Source organism: Aythya marila (assembly GCF_965140915.1).
Source record: "Aythya marila genome assembly, chromosome: 15".
NCBI lineage: Eukaryota > Metazoa > Chordata > Aves > Anseriformes > Anatidae > Aythya > Aythya marila.
The window spans coordinates 4,397,161-4,420,913 of NC_139056.1; the positions used below are offsets into that span (position 1 = coordinate 4,397,161).

Consider the following 23,753-nt stretch of genomic DNA (forward strand, 5'->3'; position numbering starts at 1 on the left):
ATGCTGAACTACTCAGATCAGTTACAAAAGCTGACAGAACAATTCTTACATTCCCCTTGGACTTAAAATATCTAAACTTTGATCTATTTTCTGAAATATCGCTGATTCATGCAGCTGCAAACTAAAGACTATCCACTAGCCTGATCTTACAAACTGTCAAAGTTTTGAAGACATAGAAGCACAGCATTGAATGGCCTTAGCTTCACTAACCAAAAAAGGACGTTTCACACAAAGATTCTGCCATTATATTAAATAACCAATTGATTTAATTTTCAAGTGCTCTCTGCTACCTGTGACCATGGTTGTAAGTTTAACTAGGAATATTTTCAACATGGTTTTGCTATGAGCATCTCAGTCATTTTTTCATACACCAGACAATTATTATAGAAAGCCTGAGTTGATGTGTAACACAAGAAATATAAACACCGAATTAAAGTCAGCAATTCCAGGGTCTAGACTCATCCTGCAAACAAACTGCCAGACAGATCCTCATAGTTTTAGCTTCTCTTGATCTTTCTTACCAATCTAATTATGCTGATGTTTACCTGCTTCAGGAGATTATCACGTGTTCTCATTCCCTATTCTTACTTTCTAAACAACCACTTCCATAGTGACAAACTGCACAGACTGCATTGTACTTAGAGGGAGAGGAGTATCAGACTTGAAAAAAAAAAAAAAAAAAAAAAAAAAAAAAAAACACTAGGAACTAAAAAAAAAAAAAAAAAAAAAAGAACTGCTTACAAATAGAGTGATCACAGAATTCTAATGCCACCGAGAGAGATGGAAGGAAAAAGCTTTATATAATGGGTTATATGCAATTTATAATGGGTTATATGCAATTTATTTGCTTGAGAAGACACAGGGCTGCCCTGCACATGTAGGGAATTAATTCAGATAGTGCAAGCATACTGGTGCTAATGAGGATGAAAATGTGAGCACGTTTTCTTGCACAGTTTATGCCGGTATGAACAACAAAGTTTCCCAACAACTAGGGTAAGAGATGCAGGAGAACAAAGGAAGCAACAATGAGTCTTCCACATTGTAGAGAAAAAGCCTATGCAAGAGCAAGTGTTTCTGAACTGCCCAAGAATGTAAAAATTTATAAACACTCTACATTTTGGGTAGAAGATGCTTAGGAGTAATATTTTCAACTAGAAGGATTCTGACTTTCAAAATGGTTTGTTACAAGACTGGATTTTATAGAACAAACAGTTAGACTGCACACAAATTATTAGCCCTCATAGGCAATTTAATTACAGTGACTCAGGCCTCAATAATGTCAAGTGCTAGATTAATACTATAGCTTGCTAAAAATCTCCTTTACTATGATTTAGACTATTTAGATGACACAGTACTAGAAAAGCTCTCCAGTACAACAAAGAGGGACCAAAATGACTGCCTATAACCTGAACTCTAGATGTACAAAAAGTTAACTTCTTAGGGAAAGAAGGCTCAGGCTGGGTCATTTTAATGGATAATTCAAATTTAAGCAATTTGTTTAAAATATTATTTCATTATATGAAAAAAATTTACTGGTAAGATTTTCTGATTTGTACAAAGCCCAAACTAAACGAAGATTTCTGTTCTAATTTCAAACTTTGTAATTAACAAAAGAATGAACAAGTGATTTCAAAAACAACGACATTCACGACCTGCAACACAACAGCACACTGTACAGAGTGCAGCTCTCAGGAGAATGAAGCCTAGTAACTGTAAGGAATAACTGTAAGGCACTCACTTGGGAACTCAATTTGTGAGCAATGAAGGTGCAACAAAAAGTAGCCAGTTTATGTAAGGTGAAGTCAAAAAGTCAGCAGCTCTCTCCTATTTGCAGTAAAGTTTACTTCATTAATAATTTGCTACAATAATGTACCCTAGAAGGACAAATGCCAATAATAAAAAGGGATCTGTAATAGAGAAAATGATGCTGTTTTCAAATGTCTTCTGAAGACATGTTCAGGACAAACCAATGTCTGCTGAGCAGCTACAATTTGGAAGAAATTAAGTTTAATGATCACACACCTTAATGACAGCTGTTGAAAGATACTTCACTGTAGAATCCACAGACTATAAAAGCAATACTACTTAGAAAAAAATGCCCAAATATCAGAAAATTCCCTCATTTTGTGTAGTATGGCAACTTCTAAACAGTTCTGTATTCTAAAACTACATTGTCATCAAAAAGGAACCCCCACTGCCCGTAATTCATTCTTGAAGTGAAAGAGACTACTCATCCTCAAATAAAGTAGATGCAGAAGTGACTACAGGGCTGTGGCCTACAAGCACACTGGAACTGCTGGTGCATGTCTGAAAGTCAGGATTCAGAAGCACTGTTGGCAAAACTTTTGGAGATGAACTATATTGAACTATATTCCCTATACTTAACATACTTGTAATGCCATAACTTCTGTAAAGAATTCTCTTTTAATGAATTTCTTAAAGCTCACCTATCCTTTCTACCTAATTAATGGCTTCATGGAAAAAGGGAGAGAAAAAAAACATACAAAAGAAACTAAGAATATCAAATGTCAAACTCCAACTCCAAAAAAGTAAAAATAGTACCCTAGACTCTGGATGATGAATTAAACAATTAAGCTGATGAACAATCCAGTTTTCTGAGTTTCAGGAATAACTTATTACTTACCCAGCCTGAATGAGCTCATTGAGTTTAGCTGCATTTTTGTCATCCATACCTTTACATGAAAAGGGATAAAATAGTAATTAGAACTTAAAGTGATATAGTTATGACTGTTATTACTCTATTTTCATAATATACAAGCTTTACACAGTCCTTGCCTTGCATGAAAACTACATTTTACTCAAGGATTAATTAAGTGATCCTAGTTTAGGTGCTACAGACATAGATTCATAGAATGGCTCTGGTTGGAAAGGACCTCAAAGACCATCCAGTTCCAACCCCCCTGCCATGGGCAGGGATGCCACCACGAGATCAGGTTGCTCAGGGCCTCGCTTAACCTGCTCCTGAACGCATCCAGGGATGGGGCACAACCTCTCTGGGCAACCTGTTCCAGTGCTTCACCCAGGTTGTTGTGCGTTACTCTGACTCTGAAGTGTTAAAAGAAAAGCTTCCTCATCTGCCTGCTCAATCTCTGTTGCTAAGGCACCACAGCATAATGAAAGAGCACTGAGCGTTCGCAGCTCTGGATGCAATAAAAAGAAAGTAAATAAAAATAATAAAATGCAAGTATAACCTACACCTTTCTTCCATGCGCTATACTGAACATTTTAAAATAACTTGATTTCTATTCTCTATGTTATGCCCAAACCTATTTACTGAACAATTAACATCCCTCTGGCAATACTGAAATCATTCCTGACATGCTTTTAATTCTCCGTAGCTGTACATAAGGCACCCCTATTTCTGGGAAAACAGGACTGGGTGAAAACCACAAAAAGAGGAGAAAGAAACTACTTTCACCAGCTGTAGAAAAGATCTCTCATAAGCTAGGTGTAAAGACTTGCTGCTCAGGTCCATTTGGTCTTGAAGAGACTGGAATTGTTCAAGTGGGTAAAACATTTAACTGAGTACCAAAGTTATAAAAAGACCGAAGCACAGAGTATGCATGCATTGCCATGGTGACCGTGTAAAACCTCATTCCCAGTCAGAGCCACGGAGGGTCTGCTGATTCTTTTAACGCAAGATGTGGAAAAAAGGAAGAACCACTAATACTAATTTATACTGGCAATGCAATCTATCTTGCTTCTGACTGTCTTGTTACTAACAGCTCAAAATTGCTTCTCCAAGATGAATTAACATAGTGGAGATCTTTGAACAAACAGAATAAAGTCAGTATGAACGTTGAAAATAGCCTAATTCATGATGCAGTACAATGAAAACCCATGTGTGAAAATAACCTAGCAAAAAAAAATCTGCAAAAGCATCACAATTGCTTTAGGAGTTGTACATGTCCACTACTTCCTCAATTTTTTTCCACTTCGCAACTAGCTTGAGTTTACAAAAAAGTCAAGGTATTTTGATGACTTTCCACCTCTCGCAAAACAAGTGAAATGTAGTACTTCACTCTAACACCAACTCTACAAAAAACTTGGGGACAAATGAAAAAAGTACACAGAAAATAAGGTATACGTGAAGGGACTGGAGCATACAATGCTTTCTACTTTGCCCATTCTCCAAGTCACATCAGAGCTCCCTCTAGTCTGGAAGCCATAAAGACCATGCCAACATTGCACTAAGCCTCAGATCAGGAACCTTGCTAACGCAACTGATCAGTTTGCAGAAGACAGGAGCACAGGTTAAGGCGCACACTCATCCATCTACACTCCTCTTTATGGACAAAACCAGCCTCTGGGGTGGACAAGGTCAGCATGCATTCTGGTTAGCCGGTAAGGTTATTATTTCTGATTATGATTTGTAACGCTTTTTCATCTTCAGTGTTCGTTGTTATTTAATTATTTAGATACTGACTTAGAGGACGGTACCATCCCAGATTTTTACAGTATAGGCAGAAATACTCATGAGCGCAAACAGTTTTCAATAACAAAACAGATGGATAACCTAAACTGCATACACATTTACCTGTCACCTGTGCACTGCATTCCACAGATAGCAAAAGCTAAAGAAATCTGTCAAAGAAAAAGGGGACTCGTGCAGTTGACTACGAACGTCTTTAGAAATACAAATACACTTAATGAAAAATACTACTACTACACAGACTACTGCCATAAAATACAATGAACACGAACTCCTAATAACACAACACTTCTGATTCTACCATATAAAAAAAAAAAAAATTCAGTCAGAGGAAATTCATACTTACATCCCCCAATCTTTTTCCTTAATTCCCCATAGCAGATTAAGCCATAAAGCTCCAGGGATGACTTTTTCAGCCCTTGAGAAAACACTGAAAAACAAAACAGGTACACGTGAGATGACATTATCCACACTGTAGTTACTCAATTCAACACTGAAAATTAGAGTATACTGTGAAAAGATGAAATGATTCAGATTTTCAGTGATGAGACAAGCATCTTATTGAAGGCAAGTCTAAGTGGTTACACAGAATTTAAACATCCAACGGTTCAATATGCAAAATAGAGCTAATTCAGTTGCATCAACCTTAGTATCACAAAACTGTTCACAATTTCTAAGGGAAACGTACAGATGTCCCCAGAAAATGCATACAGAGCTTTTGTTATATGAAAATTAAGAAGTCAGAAATTTCCAAAACTCATACTGGCTTTCGTGCATAAGAATGCACCTTAGAGATTTAATGCAAATTCTAGATTCCACGTCTTTAGCAGTATCATTCCTTCCCCCTTTCTCATCAACACACATCATATAGACACCATTATTTCTAAAAGATCTAGAGTACCCACACCAGCACTGACAGTGTAGGGACCAAACAGCAGACAAGGAATTGGCTGGATGGACGCAGCCAGAGAGCTGTGGTCAACGGCTCTGTGTCCAGGTGGAGGCAGGTGATGAGTGGTGTAACTCAGGGATGTGTCCTGGGACCGGTGCTGTGTAGTATCTTTATCAATGACAGACAGTGGGATCAAGTGCACCCTCAGCAAGTTTGCAGATGACACCAAGCCGAGTGGTGCAGCTGGTACACCAGAAGGAAGGGATGGCATCCAAAGGGACCTGGACAGGCTGGAGAAGTGGGCCCACCTGAACCTAATGAGGTTTGACAAGTCCAAGCGCAAGGTGCTGCACCTGGGTGGGGGCAATACCAGACACGAGTGCAGACTGGGAGAAGAACTCACTGAGAGCAGCCCTAGGGAGAAGGTTTTAGGGGTTCTGGCAGACAAAATACTCAACACAAGCCAGCAAAACACACCTGCAGCCCAGAAGGTGAACTGCATCCTGGGCTGCATCAACAGAGGAGAGGCCAGCAGGTCAAGGGAGGTGACTGTGCCCCTCTGCTCTGCCCTTGTGAAACCCCACTTGGGGTCCTGCGTCCAGATCTGGGGCCCCCAGCACAAGAAGGATGTGGGGCTGTTAGACTGAGTCCAGAGGAGGAAGGCCACGAAGATGATCAGAGGGCTGGAGCACCTCTCCTATGGAGAAAGGCTGAGAGAGCTGGGGCTGTTCAGCCTGGAGAAGGCTCCGGGGAGATCTCACTGCAGCTTCTCAAAACTTAAAGGGGGATTACGAAAAAGGATGAAGAGTAACTTTTTGCTTGAATAGATAGTGACAGGACACAGAGGAATGATTTTTAAACTGAAATAGGCAAGATTTAGATTAGATGTTGGGAGGATATTCTTCTCTCAGAGGGTGGTAAGACACTGGCACAGGCTGCCCAGAGCAGCTGTGGGTGCCTCTTCCCTAGAGGTGTTCATGGCCAGGTTGCTATGGTGCGGTAAACTAATATAAAAGAAATGACACTAGTACCATTTTTAGTAAGTATTAAAAAAGAAAAAAGAAAAAAAAAAAAAAACTCAATAGGGTCATATTAATAAACATACATCATATTCACAGATATCCTATTCAGTACTTACTTTTTCATTTCCTTCATTCCTACCCTCCACTATGGCACTAAAAGGCAGGACTCCAACACTCACAAGACTGAGCTCTACACTAAGCCCACTTCATTGCATACTAACCGTTATCAAAGTCAATGTACTTTGAAATCTTGTGCCAGGTGCGGTAGTAGAAATGGCGGACCTGCTCTTTATTCTTCACCATGCTTGCTGGCTTGCCTTTCTTCTTGTATTTCAGGGCAATGTTGTTCTGGATAGCTTCAAAGTCCTTTCCATGCTGAAGAATAAGTAAAACAAATCTAAATACTCATAACCAAACTTATCCCTTGTCATAGGACAACTGAAACAACACACGGGATTTTGAGGTTCTTGAGAGAAATCAGATCTCAGTGATCATAAACAAAAGTCTTCGTTATCAGAACTCAACAGCACAGGAATGACAATGTTTTCCTTTATGTTATATAAAATGTATTATAGATACCAAAGAAATTATATTTTCTTGATTTTTTTTTCAAAATAAAGAAATATAAGTTGCTAAAAACCTTTTAAAAGACACCTTTGCTTAAATGCACTGAGTACCAGAATTGAAAATACTGACTTTCTCACTTAGCTTTCTTCACTTTCTGCAGCATTTTTCCTCTCCTCTGTCCTACCTTCACTTCTGACTTGGGCAAATGTTATATTTAATAGCTTCATTTCTATTTACAGTGAATTTCATATTCAGGTTATTAGCGGTATAAAATTTGAGTTTCAAATAATAAGGAAGAGTTGTTAGGTTTTGATTATTTCTTTTGTTTTCTTGTTTTGTTTTTTAAGCAGAAAACACCCTTTTACACTAAGTTATTTAGAAGCTTATTCTCAGGGTAAAAAGAAGGCACGTTAAGTGTCCCCTTAAATTATTTAATTCTCATAAAATCCCTGGAGTCCAAAAAAAGGAAAAAGTAATTTTAAGAACATTACCACTGAATTCCTGTATCATAAAATTTCTCAAAATTCAAATACTTGATTCAAGTATGACTACAAAGTATGACAACCTCTTTTGAAAGGTAACAGCATGAAATGAATCGAAGCAGGAAAACAAACGTTCTTTCAGTGATGGAGGGACTTAAAAGAAAACAGTTTAATTGTTCACTTTTTTCCACAAAATATACACATGAATCACACTTACCACTAAAAACAAACAAACAAACAAACAAACAAACAAATAAACCCATAAGCATTTATTTTGTTTTCCCCTTTAGGACCTGTTTTTGTAACAGAAGTGCTCTTAAAAATAATTGTAAGAACAGGACATCCAGGAACATATTGTATAAAACATATGAGACAAAAAGTGAGATGACCTAACTTTTCCTTGTCTCTCAACCCTAGTACTGAAATGGCTTAAGCCTGCTTATCCCCAAAACACTGCAGTGTCTACGACAGTTTAAAAGAAAATGCATTTTCTTATTTTGCAAATATTACAGCATGAGCGTGTTGCTTTTCAAAGTTGAGATGGGGACTTGACTTCTTCATACATGAAATAATAACATTTTTTATTATGGTTCTATTAACATTCGTGAGTAAAATTCACATGGATTTCCAATGTATTTCAGAAAAAAACTTGACAGTTTTGAAAGGTGGCTTTGATCCACAGTTGTTGTATAGCCAACTGCATAGACACACATATGCACAGACAAACAAATGCAATATATGCATAGGGGTGGTGCTCTTGCAAATCCCAATTAAATCAACATTCTTTAGGAATACCCACATACCAAAGTAAGCCATCTAAGCTGGTTATTTTCCACTACATGTACCTCATACAGTCCCTCGAAGAAAGTATTTTTGTCCTCTGTGCTCCACGATTCCCATTGACGTCTGACCTTCTTTCCTTCCTCCTTCTCTCCAGCCGAGGAGCCCAGGTTTCTTGCTGCTGACTTGGAATTTGCAGTAGGATTGCTGGCAGGAATTCCTGATGTGCCACCAGATGCAGATCCTCCATTATCTGCTGCTGCAAAAAACACGACTGGTGTGAATATTAAACCATTATGAGGATTAACATATAAGGGAGGAACTACGTCCACCTGGGAAAATTACAAGGATAATTCAAGCTATCCGAATGATGGCAAGTCCCAGTCCCTCTTTGTAACACAGATTCTGACGTGGCTTTTGGAAAAAGGCACAGAAATGTAATCTTGATTTTATGTTTGTCAGTTGTTGGCACCCCAAAGAACCTAATTCAGGGAGTCACTCAGGGAATGATTCAGGAATTTGCAAGTAGTGAAGAAAGATTGGAAGCTTCAATAGCTATGTATGACGCAACAAGATTCCCCACACGTTAATTCCAAAGAATAAAATATATTTTAAAATCACCTCTGGAATGGTAAGTCTTCAAAAGACTGTTTAATCATTACAAACATTATCAACCAACCTTAAATATGTGATTTATTCACAAGAGAAATCAAACCAAGCATGGTATTTGGTTTGCCATTGTAACAGATTATCAGAATCCAGAAACCAGGGAGAAACCCAATGGAGCGCACTCAATTTTTTCCATGAAAATGTAAGCACTCAATAACTTACACTTCAAAAATACATTTTCTCCAATTTTTCTGAGAATACGGATTTGGCTGCCTTTATCAGTGTTGATCATTGTTGGAACAATGCCTTTATCAGCATTGTTTGTTCCAACCCCCTGCCATGGCCAGGGATGCCACCCACTAGACCAGGTTGCTCAAGGCCCCGTCCAACCTGGACCTGAACACTGCCAGGGATGGGGCACCCACGGTTTTTCTGGGCAAACTGTTCCAGTGCCTCCCCACCCTCACAGGAAAGAATTTCAACCTCACATCTAATCTAAACACTCTCTTTTAGTTTAAAGCCATTACCCCTTGTCCTATCACTACACCCCTGACAGAGTCCCTCCGCAGCTTTCCTGTAGCCCCCTTTAGGTACAGGAAGGCCGTTGTAAGGTCTCTCCAAAGCCTTCTCTTCTCCAGGCTGAACTCCCTCAGCCTGTCTGTATAGGAGAGGTGCTCCACGCCTTTGATCATCTTTGTGACCCCTCCTCCAGACCCACCCTAGTAGGTCCATGTCCTTGTGCTGGAGGTCTCTGACCTGAACGCAGGGCTCCAGGTGGGGTCTCACAAGAGCAGGCCATGGGGCAACAGTCACCCCCCCCGACCTGCTGGCCACACTGCTTTTGGTGCAGCCCAGGATACATTTGGCTTTCTGGGCTGCAAACACACATTTCCAGCACAAGTTGAGCTTCTCATCAACTAACACGCCCAGGTCCTTCTCCATCGGGGCTTCTTTCAAGCCATTCTCTGCCCAGCCTGTATCTGCACTTGGGTTTGCCCTGTCCCAGGTGCACGACCTTGCACTTGGCTTCAGCTCAGTTATCTTTTGAAATTCAGTTATCTGAAGCAGTTTGCATACCTGACAAAGTCTGTGTTAATTACATAGCTAGGATATCCCAGTTCGATAATCTTGAATTATATTAAAATAAAAAAAGAGTATCAGAAGGATCAATTTTTAAAGGCTTGCTCTGATTTAAAGATTTGAAGGACTTGTATGTAAATCTTAACTGTAACTACTCAGCTGCATTTCAAAAGGAGGTCCTTGAGACTACAAAACCACACTGCTCCAAACCCTAGAGCAGCAGTATGTTCAAGCAACAAAGTATATATGAAAAAATTTAGAACAGAGTAAAATGCATGAAAGCACTTTTTTCCTGCAATAAGTATATACCTGATACATATTATGATATTGTGACCATTTTGAAGTTATTTTTTATTTCCAAAAACTGTTATTTGATCCTTTCAAAGAAAATTACTGCCACCACAAAGAAGCAAATAAGGCAAAGCATGAAATAGAATCATGTAACTATAAGAAAATTCACCTAAAACAACTTCTGGGGAAAACAACCAACCAACCTCCTCTATTTCCTAAAACCTTCATCACAAAATAACTCAAAGTTAAGGAATTTAATTCTGATACTACAAAGACAAAGTTAAGCAATTTATTTCTGATACTACGAAGACAAGTCTTCAAAAAATAATTAGAAAGATCTGAGACACTTTAACGGGTGGCTGAGAAGATAAACAGCTCTTTGTCAGACCGAGAATTGTTTCTTCACCCTGTAAATGTGAGACTGGAATATGACAATTTGCATGGGAAAGAAATACAGATCTCAATGTTTAAGATCTCTGGCCAAGAAAGGTGAATACATCAGTCTTCAACCTCAATGTACAACAACATCCTGTTGCTGCAAGCTCCCAGGGCAAAAGACCATCTTTATCACAAGACATCTACAGATTTCTACCGTGCAGCTACTCTTCTGATAGCAGACCTAACTTTCTTGCAAATCGTTTACAGGAACCACCTATAATATATACATCTATACCTATCTACATATAGGTATTATCTATATAGGGATCTAGATAGGATAGATATAGGTATATAGATGTATTTTTTTAATCATCTGTGTATACATGATCAAGTAAAAACCTAAGGTCAGATGCTGTAAGTACAAATTTTATCAAGGATTTTCTAAAGATTGTACAGCATAACTGGTACACAAAGTTTTCATGAAGTGTTTTTAATAGAAACTTAAGAAAGGACTATCAAAACTATCAGAAAGGACTTTAAATTCTAGTGAGACTATAAAGTTCAGCGGATTTCCACTTAGCTGCATGTAAAAGATGAAATGAAAAGAACAATTCTATCAAGGATCCTCCCCTCAGGACATGCTAAGGAAGGACTCCAATGATCTGGCTTCTACCAAGGCTGCGTAGCTCAATACTGCTCCTTCATTCCTTTCGGTTTACTTACTATTCTACAAGACAGAGTCCTGCAATGACAAATTGTAATCCTGGGAAGTTCATCACATTCTTTTTTGTTTTAAGCACAAATAAATCACTGTCCAGAGAAATGTTTACAGTAACATATGAAGATTTAAAAATTCTAATATCTTGTTACCTCCACAGAGATCTTACACGCCACTCAATTATTCCAGGAACAAAGGATTTTGCTCTACCATGTGTTTGCAGTATCTTCCTTGCTACTGTGCACAGTAATATCTATCCTTGCATTACCACAATCCACTCTGCAGCTTACTGGATCTCAGTAAGGAAATGGAATGCAGTGTATTCTAAAACATAACATTATAAAACAATTGAGGATAAAGGCAAAAGTAAAAATAGTCATATGTTATTACATCTCACCCTATAAATTCATTGTTTCAATCTTACTGTATGAGATTCTTGTAATAGGCAAAACAGCTAACAAGTTTCCATCCTGTCAGTAATGACAGATGATAATCATCATTAAATCCCAACAACAGATTATTTAAAGTTTAACTAACGCATTAAAACAGAGTTCCATCAAGGCCAGCCGTACCCACAAATGCTGCAAAACTGCTGGAGAGGAGGGGAGCTTACTCAAACAACCCGGTTAGGTGCTTCTTCTACATACAGACATTTATGTGTGATCACTGCAGACAAGACAAAGACAAGACCGTTATCCTCACTCTGCCTACTCATCCTCCTAGGCTGTAGGTAGCATCTTTGTGTCTACTCTTCAATTTTACACTATCAGCTCCTAGATGCCAGCTGATTAGTATCTTACAGATTCTAGAGGCTGCCATTCAGCAGTTAATCCCCACTACACTCATGTGTCTCAACATGCAGTCCAGTTTCCTCATTGGTGTTCTAAAGGGTTAGTTGCAAAATGTGAACTTCTTCAGGAGTCACCAGTCAAATGCAAGGGGAACATCTACTAGGAAATGCCTTTACAAATGAGATGATGCTTTCACAGATTCTTGCACGTTGTCACCCAAATTCGGAGTGTAAAACACTGAACTCCCTCTCCAAAGCACAGGATGCAAATGCCAACTTGTACCATGACATGAAGTTTCCTTCACGACATGTTTTCTTGTTTTAGATTCTATACAAGCCAGTAACAAGGTTGAACTATACAGTACCATCTTTGAAAGCATTTCTGAGCAAAGACTGCCATTAAAAAGGCCACAGTAGAAAACGCTTTTGAGTATTTTTCCCCCTCACAAACCTGTACTAGTGCTTAGCAGTCTTTGGAAAGTACATCAAAACATTTGTTGCCAACAGAACTGGACAGGGTGCTAATAATCTAGAGTTCCCAGATGGCTTCCAAGTGCATTCTGCTATTCTCACGGCAGAGCATTCCTCGGTAAGCATCCACTCCTCAATTTTAATGAAAAAAAGCCAAGACATGTCCCAACTTTCTTCCTGGTCATTTGTTAAACAAATCCCATTTTTAGCCATGTATCTTTCCGAAGTTAGATACTACATCATGTACTTCAGAGAAGAAATGCATCAGATAGACAGGAATTTAAGTGAAGCCATTTGTTCCATGGAAGGACCCAACAAAGCTGCAGCTAAATCCAATTTGCTTTCCTCTCCAAGAACTGTAGATGAGAAGAGAATACAGACAAGAGAAGGAGAGATACCAATACATTCCTTGCATGTCAATGCTTCAGTCTGAGGATTAACATTTTAACTGGGAAGTGGGTTTCGACCTTGTATGCCTCTGTGGCACATGGCATGGACTCCTAGGAAGGCTGATCCAGTACAGCCATGTTGTATGTTCACACCGTATTATGCTCCTCTTACGAATTAACATCCAAAGTTTTATTTAAAACATGTCAATGTCCTACAAAGACAAATTAATTTAGCTTCTTCCATCTCTTACTATTTTGAAGACTTGCAAAAGCAAGATATAGTCGAGTGTTTTTAATCATATGCAGTGCCAGTTAGCAGCAGGAGTCTACACTCCTGATACATATGTATGTGTGTGCGTGTGTGTATAAATATATACGTATATAAACACACACACGTTACTATACTGCCATACTGAACTGAAGGCTCACTTGTCTATGGACAGCGCACATTCAAGCAATCAAATAAAGTTGTATCTGAGCTAACCAAACATGACTGTAAAAAATAATGGTGGTTTATTATAAATTTGGTTACTCCCCCACCTCAAGTAATTCATTCTCTTGTTCTTCCATTAGAAAACACCCTTAAAGAGAAGAATGCATTGTAAGCACCTCGTACAAGGCTCTCGCTGAACTATGTGGTTGTGCAGCCATGTGCCTTGCAGGCAGCCACCTTTCAAAGCTCAGTACCTACAGCATAGGGCACACCAAACAAAACCCTCCTCTCGTGGTGTGTGGAATGAGACTCTGCACAATTTCTGAGCCACTTTCAGGGGAAGGGACGGGGGAAAAAAGCGTAAATGAAAGCACCTCAGTTTAGGACGGGAAGAGAGGTACCAACAGGAAATGAGATTGATAGAATTAAGAAGAATATTAGAACGAGGGACTGTGCTAGCAGTCTTTAAAACTGTCATTCATTCCCCAAAGAAATAATGCTGGAGGAATCGCATTTCACATGCAGGTTACGATACATTCTTCAGCATACAAATCTGCAAAGATATTATAAAATCATACTGCGAGTACATATACTGGGTACCTTGGTCTACACAGCCTCTCCACAGGAAGACCCAGTAGTTAATTTAATTCACATACTACAGAACATGCAACTTTGTTGGGCCAAAACAAACTGTGAACTGCTTTCCAGTGAGTTTTATGCAATGCCCAAAGATTGAATGTTTTAATTCAATTAATGCTTTCAGCTGAGTAACTTATTTTTAAAGAAAACTGCTTATTACACGTTTTATGAATAAGTCTAGAGTAACAGCATGAAAGACGCTTTCAAGCTTCAGCTCGTCACCATTAGATTTTGTTACTATTTCCTCCCTGCTTCATTATGCATTCAGAAAATGAATAAAAACATGAAAATGAGAACGCCCTACTTTAGTTCCTAGTACATCTACAGCATACGATGGCAACACAGTCTGCATTTACTTTTACTAACGTGGTCACAACATACACACGTTTTCACCACTCATTGCTTCACAGTGCTGCAAAACACACCTTAAAACCTGTGGCAACAGCGTGGCCTATCAGCATTTAAGAAGTAAACTCTTAGAAATGCCTTTTCTTCAGTGACCTTATATTGGGGCTGCTTCTTTTCCCTCAGAAAACCTTCCTGCATTTGAGCTCTCAATCAACTGACTGCACCCCACCAATCCTTCAGGTTCCTTCTCTGGTTTCGTGCACAAAAGTTACTTAAAGACTTACTTCCAAGCTATTCCACTACTTCCACTGTTTAGAGCATAGATTATGAACTTGAAATAATAAAAAGATGATCAAGATATGAAAATAAGATAATCATTCTAAAAAAATTACATATATTTAGATACTCGCACAGAAACTTTGATAAACCTTTTAGCAATCAAAATGGTGTGACTTTTAGAAGCTAAACAGTTCTCAAACTTTATTTTACTGTAATATTTTTACGTCATTTTTGCTCTAAAGTTAAAGTGTAACAACGGTACACAAAGATCCAGAATAAAAAACAAAAATAAAAAGTAAAGAAATCCATAATTAAACATTGTATCAGGGAGATCCAAAAATTAGGAGTGTGTTTATTTATTTTACTAGGCAGAATTCGAGAATTATTATTAAATATCCTCTCTGAACCATAGTAAGATAAAGTCAGAAAGTCCGCAGCTGTTGAGCAGGCAAACTTTTCCTGCTGCATGCAATGAAGTTTACTTTGAGAATAATTTGTTTGCTGCAATAGAGTACCCTCAAAGCATAAATGCAAAAAAAAATTATAAGGGATTTGTTAGAAAACACTGCTATTTTCAAATGGCTTTTAAAGACATGATTGGGATAAATCAATGCCTGCTGTGTAACTACAATTTGAAAGAAATTAATTTTAATGATCACATTCCTTAATAATAGCCTTCAAAAGAGACTTCACTTTAGAATACACATATTCTAAAGGCAGGACCACTTTAATATAATTTCAAGGGTGACGTAGCTTTATTGAAAGATCACGACACAACCAAGTTTCTGGTTTCACCAGACCAAACGTAAGCATGGTCTTGACACTCCCGCTGGCCCATGGCACCATTACCTTTGCAGTCACCATCTTGATTGTGCCATGCAAAATGCAAAAGCTTCCAACTTTCGGAGCTGATACAAAGGATTGCAAATGCATTTGAGCTCTTCATCATTTTTATACTTACAGAGGAGGAGAAAGTTGGTGGGCCAGCAAGTGTAAGGACTTTTGTACAATCCTTATTGGTAATCTTCACTATTCAACCTGTTCCCTACTGGAAGCTAGCTCTGAGGGACGCTTCACTTGGAATGCAAACCCCTAGAACTTCTTAGCACAAAACATTTCATTAGGGAGAATCCAGACAAGCCTGGAAAGCGTCTCTGCATGTAAAGAGCTCCAATTAGAAAGGATTCCACTCCATGGCTCTGTTCTCCAAGATCTCACAGTTACGATCTCAGCCATATCAGAAGTATCAGTTTTAATACATTCACATCTAAACCAGCCAGGCAAAGCTGTGGCTGGTCTTACAGTTCAAAATGTGAAAGCGTAATTGTCATTCTACCAGTGACCGTTTCCCCCAATAACTGAAAGTTTCTCCAAACCTGACAGTATAGTCAGGTACAGTGATTGCCTATCTATGACCGATTACTGAAATATTAAAACCTGTTCTGCATGTATGATTAATACACACATTTATTATAGTTATTTTGGGATCTGAATTGCAAAACAGAGTCTGCTTTTCAACTGTATCAATACACCTCATTAAATATCATTCCACTCCTCTAAAACATAAGTGAATGTTTATGTACAAATACAAAAATATGAATATACATGTACACATGTGCAAGATGCGCATATTTTGTTCACATGTGCACGCACTTCCAAAGCAATGGAACTGCAATTGCACTTATTACACTCGGCCATTATGGGTAACGTTCATTCCAAAGGAGTATCTCCTCCCATTTAACGCTACTTACAACCCTTGAAATAATTGTCTGTAGCTAAAGACTCCTGGGTATTCCATCTGTTTGTTTATTTGGTTTAATGCAGCTGGGAGAAAATTTACGCAGGCCTTTCTGCTCTATCCTCCAATACCACACACGGAAGGTGTTCACTTAGATCAAAAAAGTTTAAGAGATTATAGAGGATTTATAAAGGTATTGAAAATATTCAATTATATTCAATTATATACTATGAAACAACTAAATTCAATATTTTTTACATTATATGGCAATAACTAAAAGGTGGCAATGTGTAAAACACTGCTTTCTTACTGCAACACAACACTGCCACAATTCTTAGTGTTTACCTAAAGTCCAGCAAGTGCATGCCACTGTAATGGACCAAAAAAGTGAGGTAATGTTCAATATATATTTATGCTACGTGGAGTTTTATTTAGTTTCAGCAGACAAAAATAAATTCTGCTATTTCAAATCTTAAAGAAATCGACAAGTGTTATTCTTTTCAAAACTTAACAGAAAATAACACAAGAACTTTTGTGCAAGGTATCCAAAATTAGTCTCAAGCTCAGCTCCGCTACAGTGCCAGGTGTCTGCCCGTAACTGCTGAGCACACACAATAGCACCAAGATATTCAAATATCCTTGCTCTTTTCCAGCTACTTCAGGAAGAAACAGCTTTGAAAAAAACATATTCTCATCCTCAATGCTGAAGTAAAAAAAAGCATGTATACGTATGTAAAAATATGCATACATAGATGTATACAGAGCAACCTTATTAAAAAAAAAAAAGTAAAAACATCAAATTGCATGAAAATCCCTTAACTGTTCTGAACCAGTAATGCAGTACTAGTGACTCACAAAACCTTGGAAATAAATAGTTCAATATGTGTATTTCACAACTGTTTCAAAAATAGTTCCTTGAGTAAAACAGTCACAGAAATGAGAGAAATCATCAATATCTTGTGGTTAGCTTTTTTCCCCTTTTTTTTTTTTAAACTACCACCCATTTAATATTTTGTTATTATTCAATGACAGAAATGAGAGTGCAGCCACCTGATTACACAGCTTGTTAGAGTCTAATTTCCTAACCAAAATACAGAGATTTCCTAAAACTCAAGAGACAAAATGCAGGAATTAAAGGTTTGCTTCAATAATGAAGGGCTTTTTTTTTTTCTCCCTCTTCCACATACACATCCAAATCCCTCCATTTTTGCAAGTGCAAACGGGAGAGTGGGCAGCAGAGAAGCTGAAGCCTTGGGACACAAAGAAGATTTCAGCTACTGTGCGAAACAAGCCCCAGAACACCTTCCCCAAAACCAAACAAAAGATGGCATCTGCAGGAGGAGAATGACAACCCCCAAACACAGTGACCCACACCCCGCTCGCCTGCGTGTTCTGAGGGTTCCAAAATACAGTACCTTTGCCTTTTACAGCAGTGCTGCTGCCAACTGAAGAGGATGCCTGAGAATCCTTCTTCAGCCTCTTGCTCTGAGGTCTGACACTGGACCTGAGAAAATGATGCTGGTCCTGGCTGTGGGAGGGCTGGTGGGCAGCCGGGGCCTGGGCCAAGCTGGGGTTCGGTGAGGGGCTGCTGTTAGTGTTGCTGTTGATGATCTTCTCTTCTTTCTTTGTGCTGCTGCTGCCTGGAGCTGCCTCTCCTCCTCCTCCTGCCCCTTCTTCTTCCAGGGACTCCTCATCTCCTCCTGCTCTCTTGCCCAGCTTTTTCACCCCTTCCTCCCCGCTGCTCTCGCCCAGTTTCACCGTCATCCTGTTGGGGAGGAGAGAAAGAAAAGAGGGGGGCACAAAGTCAGGCCGGGGAGCCCACCAGAGAGGGGGAGAAACCCCTGGGCTGAGAGGGGAGAAGTTTAGCTGCAGAAATTCCTCTCAACATGGCCGCCGTTGTTTGTTACTAAATCCCCTTTCGTTTGCTGTCCCGACCCAACAACCTGTGCCGAGGGCGGGAGGGGAGAGCCCCGCGGGAATCCCCCCCAAAGCGGCCCAAAAGGCTGCGGGGCTCCCCCGGCAGCCCCCCGGAGGCCTTCGGGCCGCCTCGGGCGGAAAAAAAAATATATATATAAAATAAATCGCCGAGGCCAACTCGGGCGCTGGAAGCGCTCGGCAGGCGGCGAGGGAGGGAGGGAGGGAGGGAGCGAGGCAGCCGCCGGGCCCGGCGGAGCGGGGCAGCGCGGCCGGGGCTCGCCCCCATCCTACCCCTTGCGAAGCTGCGGGGGCCCGGGGGGGGCTCCTCGGCCTCCTCCCCGCGGGGCCCAGCCGGCCCGGCCCGCCGCGGGGGGGGGCTCCATGCTCCTCGCTGCGGCGGCGGCGGCTTCTCCTCCTCCTCCTCCCTGTGTGTGTGTGTGTGCGGCTGGGGCTGGGGCTGGGACTGGCCACGGCGACCAAGCTTGCCAGCTCCCCTCCGCCCCCACCCCGCACCTCCCGGCCCTCCCCAGGGGGCAGCCGGCCCCGGGCAGCCGGCCCCGAGCAGCGCCCGGCCGGCGGCGAGCCCGGCACGGCCCGGCAGGGGCCCGGCCCCCCGCAGCCCCCTCGCTCGCTTCTCGCCGCTTTCAGCTCGGGGGGCACCCGAAGGGCCCCCCCTCGCCTCCACGGGGCCAGCTGCGGGGTTTTACACCCCCAGCTGCCGGGACAGCGCTCGGCACCCCGCGAGAGGCAGCGAGCAAAGCAGCCCAGCGCCCCGGCTGCCATTTGGGTGCCATGCGGGGTGGCCTCGCTACCTGCGGAAACCTGCCCGGCACGGGGGGACCTGGAACACAACCCCAGACACGGGCACACGCACAGGAGCTTCAGGCATTAGACCACGTTATCTGCTACAAGCCAACAGCAGTTTTTGAAGAGAGTGTAAAAACGGGCCTGGCACCAGATCCAGCAGTCAACTTCTGAGAAAGAAACCCTTCCGCAGCAGAAGGGAGAACTGGCGCTCGCAGTGCCTTATCGCCAGCACGGAAGCCACAGTCCAACTTTAATTAAGGGCAAAGATAAATGCCAGTGGGAGAAGGAAATTCTTAATATCACTAATAAAATGATGGAATTGCAACGGATCGGGCTGATACCAGGATGGAGTGTTTTAAAGTAAGCCAGGTGCATCAGCACAACAGGGCACCTGGATGCGTGTCGTTACAGTGTGCGGGCTGTGTTCCTGTCACTAAAGTGTTATTTTTCTCTCTAACAGCCCTCAGCTGCAATACCATACCTAACAGCTCAGAACAATGCGGGGCAATGCTCCATTCTTTGTGAAAAGCCCTGTAAGCTGGTTTGAACTGCAAATCTAAGTTCATATTAAAACTTCATATGGAACCTGATGGAGCCCCGATCGCCAACAGAAGTCTTCTCCATGTAAAAAAGTCACAATATTTTCAGTCGCTGTGGTGACAGAAAGCTTCAAACCCTGACAGTTTGTGCTCAAAAAAAATATTAACTTTGAGAAGACTCAAGCCTCCTTGATCCCAATTTGAGTTTCATTCCCGCAAGTTAGACGACGCAGCTGCTGCGCTCCCCCCAGCAACCCCTGCCAGAAGGGTTTCTCCCCCAGCACCACACAGCTCTGGGGCAGCCTCAGGACGCGTTAGGACACCAGGGCGGCCACCCCAGCACCCACCCCCCTTGGCAGCATCCTGGCCAAACCCTCCAGCGGGGGCTCTCCCCGTCCCCCCCCCCCCCCACCCGCTGTTTTCGCTTTCCCTTTTGCTTTCAGGCGCCCCCCCCCTCCCCGCACCGCCGCACGCCCTCGCCCAGCGCCGCTCACAAAACCCCGGCTCCCCCCGCACCCCCAGCGCCGCCCCCTCCCGCTGCCGGGGGCTCCGGCCCCAGGGACTCCCGAGAGCCCCGCGGAGCCGCCCCCCGGCGCCGTGGCCGCAGCGTTACCTGCCGCATCAACGCCGCCCCGCAGCCTCCGCGCTCCGGCTCTCCCGGCGGCGGCCGCTGCGGCTCCTCCGCCCCCCGCAGCCCCAGGCACCCGCAGGCCGCGCCCCAGAGCCGCCAGCTCGGGCGGAGGCCGGCGCGCCCCGCGACCCCCGCGGCCTCCAGCGGCCCTCCCAGCGCTGCCGCCGGCCGGGGCAGGCCGCCTAGCCCCGCCGCTCGCCGGCCGGCCTCAGCGCCCCCGAGCCGGAGCCGCGGCTCCCTGGCGGGCCGGGGGTGGCTGCGGGGCGCGGGGCGCTGGGTGCGGGGCGCGGGGCGCTGGGCTCCGCCGCGGTTCCGCTTCCTCCTCAGCCTGCGCCGGGCCTGGCCGGGCGCGGCGGGCCGCCCCTGGCGGGACCCCAAACAAAGGCCGCCATTGGCTGGCGGCACGCGGGAGCGAGGCGGGAGGCGGGGCCCCGGCGCCGACGCTGGCCAATCGGCGCGCGGCGCGGGGAGGGTGACGGCGGCGTCCGGCGGGGGAAGAGGCGGCAGCTGGGGGCCGGCCGAGGGAGAGGCCGGCCCCACGAGGTGGCTGCTGATTGGCTAGGAGGGTAGCTAATGGACGGTGTCTGGGTTTTCATTGGCTAGAGAGATGTTGATTTGCATGCGGCGCTGTATTTATAGAGCCCGCCGGAAGAGGAGGTGCTTCCAGTAGTGAGGAGCTGGGAGAGGGGTGGGGCGCGCTGGGCTTGGTGCCGGGGCTCCCTCTGGCAGCGGGCGGCCCGCGGCGAACGGGAAGGGCCTCGCGGCTCAGCCCCTGAGAGGCGCTGCGGGGAGAGGGGGAGAGGCCGCCGCCTGGCATCGCTCGCTGTGCTTCTCTACCGCAGCGTCCCGGTGCTCGGTCACTGCCGGTGGAGCGCTGCGGGGCTGCCCCGTGCCCGCCCGTCCCGCTGCGGAGCCCTTTCCCCTGTTAGCTGGTGGCGCAGCGCTGGGTGCCCGCTGCTCCCCGGAGGTGGGGTGCGGAGGGGGGACCTGGGGCTGCTCTCGGCCCGGAGCACACCGTGCCTCTGGCAAAGCCTTGGCACCAGCAGGGGCTGTGTCCGCGGGTCTGGTGCTGAGCATCCCTACAAGGCCTGGGTTTGGTGGGGACTGAGGAAATGGCCAATTCTTGCAAATTTTGTGGGAGTTCTTACAAAGAACAGCGCTAGAAGTGGAGCTGAGCACTGGAGGCTTGCCCACAGAGCTGCCGAGAGGCTGGGTCATCCCGAAATGGTGGCTGTGCTTCTGGAAGGCTCTGAGCTGAGGGGGGCCCGCAGGCTGAGCATGCTGCTGAGGTGCTTGGTTAGCAGCACCTTTGTTACCACTGCAGGATTTTAATCAGCTTTTTCTTCTTCAGTGTTGTAAGTGATGTACTGAAAGCAATAAATATAAAATCTCCTGGGAAGGCCTGTCATCATCCCAAATTGAAGTCTTCTTGTGATGTTTGAGTTCATATAGGTATTATTAGGTGGGCTAGTGAGTTTTGCTTAGTAAATGATCTTCAGGATTAAGGAAGCTTTATTCAGTGATGGATGAAATAAGTGAGGGTTGAATTAGATTAGTGCATGAAGTCTTTTGTCCTGTTTTCCAGTGACCATTGTTTGGCACTTAGATGTGGCAATCTCATGTTAACTGATAATGCAAATAATTTCCAAAAATCTTAAATTTTTGTATGAGATTTTTCTTTAATAGCTATTAGTAAAGTATTTATGAAAAAATATTGGATATCCATCTTTTTAAAACTTCCTGAATATCCTAGCAGGGTAGGATGCGTTAGTCCTGTTCCGTTGAGGAAAAATTCATAATCTGTAGCTTAGGAATCAATGCTTTAGCCATTTGACCTTTATGATAGCAGGTAAATTGTGGAAGGCAGGGCTCCTGTGGAGAGTGTTGCAAGTAACTCTCATGACAGTGAGCTAAATTTAAACATACCTCGGGCTTTGTCATCTCTAAATATGCTGTAAAGCATAGCTATGAGTAACAAGTATATTGTTACAAATTGAATTCTTAAACCAAGAAGAGCCAAATAGCTTAATGGTCTTGTCACAACTGTAAAGCTTTGTATTTAAACTTACATGTTAGTTTGTTGAGAGTATTTTTTCAGTCTTGTTAGAACGTGGTGCAAGATCATATGGTTTATATCAAATATTCTTGCCACTTGATTTGACCACAGCCAAATTTAACATTACTGACAGGAAATGATGCATTCTGCATCTACAGTGCCATGTAGTTCATTTCCATGGTTCTTTGCAAAAACATGTGAAGGTGCCTTCAGTTCCCCACGGAGCTCAGAGTTGAAAGTTCCCATTCTCTGTGTATGTAAATAACTTCATGTGCTTGCATAGCCTCATTGCCTCAAGTAGACGGTTATGGTGTAAAATTGCCTATGTGCATAAATGTCCAGGAAAGAGACTGAATAAAAAGACATTAGACGAGAGTTGAGAGGGAAGGGGAAGGTTGAGATGTCAAAAGACACTTGAACTTTTCTTCATTCTGTTTTAGTGGTAGGGAGGTCTCCATGATCATGCTTGTGCAAACCTGCACAGATACAAAATGCAAACAGTCAGTGTTCGTTGCCATTGTTCTCTGGACTAGGCAAGAACACTAACTTGGTTTGTTGGGCATCCTGCGTATTTTAAGACGAATAACAAATTGTGTGCACTGCATACTTATTGTCTGTGGTGGTCTCAATTTTGCATCTCAAGTGCATGTTTATTACACTAATTACAATATGAAACTACTTATTCAAAGGCCTTAAAAACCATCAACATAGAAGATGTTATCCTGTATTTTCCTTTTAGGTCCCTTAGCTATTACATTTCATAATTCATTTGTTCATACAAAGCTCTTAAATTCCTTAATCTAGCAAATGATAATGGATGATTTTTGTTGGCAAAGCAGTTCTTTCCCATTCAGGTAAGAGGATTTAAACCAAAGGTCAGACATCTGTTGTTAATCTTTCATGTCTTACTAAATAGGAGTCACCTAATCACAGCTTCACTTTTTTCTCGGCAGCTGAGGTCAAGCCCTTAGAGGGAAGGCTAAGATCCACTGTGACTGTGCTGCCGAAGCACGTTCTTTGTGTGTCCTGGGGCCTCAGGGTCTCTGCAGTGATCAGGCCTCTTTCATGAGGGCAGTACTCAGGTGAGGGAAGGCCAGAGTATCCTGGGATGCTCTGCTTATTTCTTATTTATTTTAAAGCATAAATGGTCTATAGCAGGGCTTCTCTGCTGGATGTAATAGGGCAGGGAATTTAACTTTGTTAAAGGCTATTTAACCAGGTGCATGTAGTTCAGGTATTAGGCAGAAAGTTGTGTAACAGTGGAACCAGGTAATTGTGAAAGCTGTGAAATGGTCACCCGAGCATAGCTGGTCAGGGGTTTTAGATCATGGAATAACTTAGGCTGGAAAAGACCTCTGGGATGGTCTGGTCCACCCTTTAACGCAGTCCTGCCAAGGACACTGCTCGGCCGGGTCACTGAGCGCTGCATCTGAATGCTGTTGAA

The 23,753-nt window shown here is 42.9% G+C and overlaps 1 protein-coding gene across 4 annotated transcripts in view; it reads right to left on the minus strand.

Moving 5' to 3' along the window:
- Positions 1–20,584, minus strand: part of CRAMP1 (cramped chromatin regulator homolog 1) — a 42,442-nt gene extending 21,858 nt beyond the window's left edge. For 3 of the 4 annotated variants that reach the window (XR_014318524.1, XR_014318525.1, XM_082772430.1), the window contains exons 1-6: positions 20,236–20,584; positions 17,775–18,124; positions 8,262–8,455; positions 6,589–6,742; positions 4,800–4,883; positions 2,645–2,693 (exon numbers count right to left, since the gene is read on the minus strand). Coding sequence is in view for 2 of the 4 variants with exons in the window: in XM_082772430.1 (XP_082628556.1) it covers positions 2,645–2,693; positions 4,800–4,883; positions 6,589–6,742; positions 8,262–8,455; positions 17,775–18,123 (830 nt within the window). In the remaining 2 variants the exon portion in view is untranslated. The remainder of the gene's footprint in view (positions 1–2,644; positions 2,694–4,799; positions 4,884–6,588; positions 6,743–8,261; positions 8,456–17,774; positions 18,125–20,235) is intronic. The other variant, XM_082772431.1, reaches the window with a different exon arrangement.
- Positions 20,585–23,753: the final 3,169 nt, after the last annotated feature.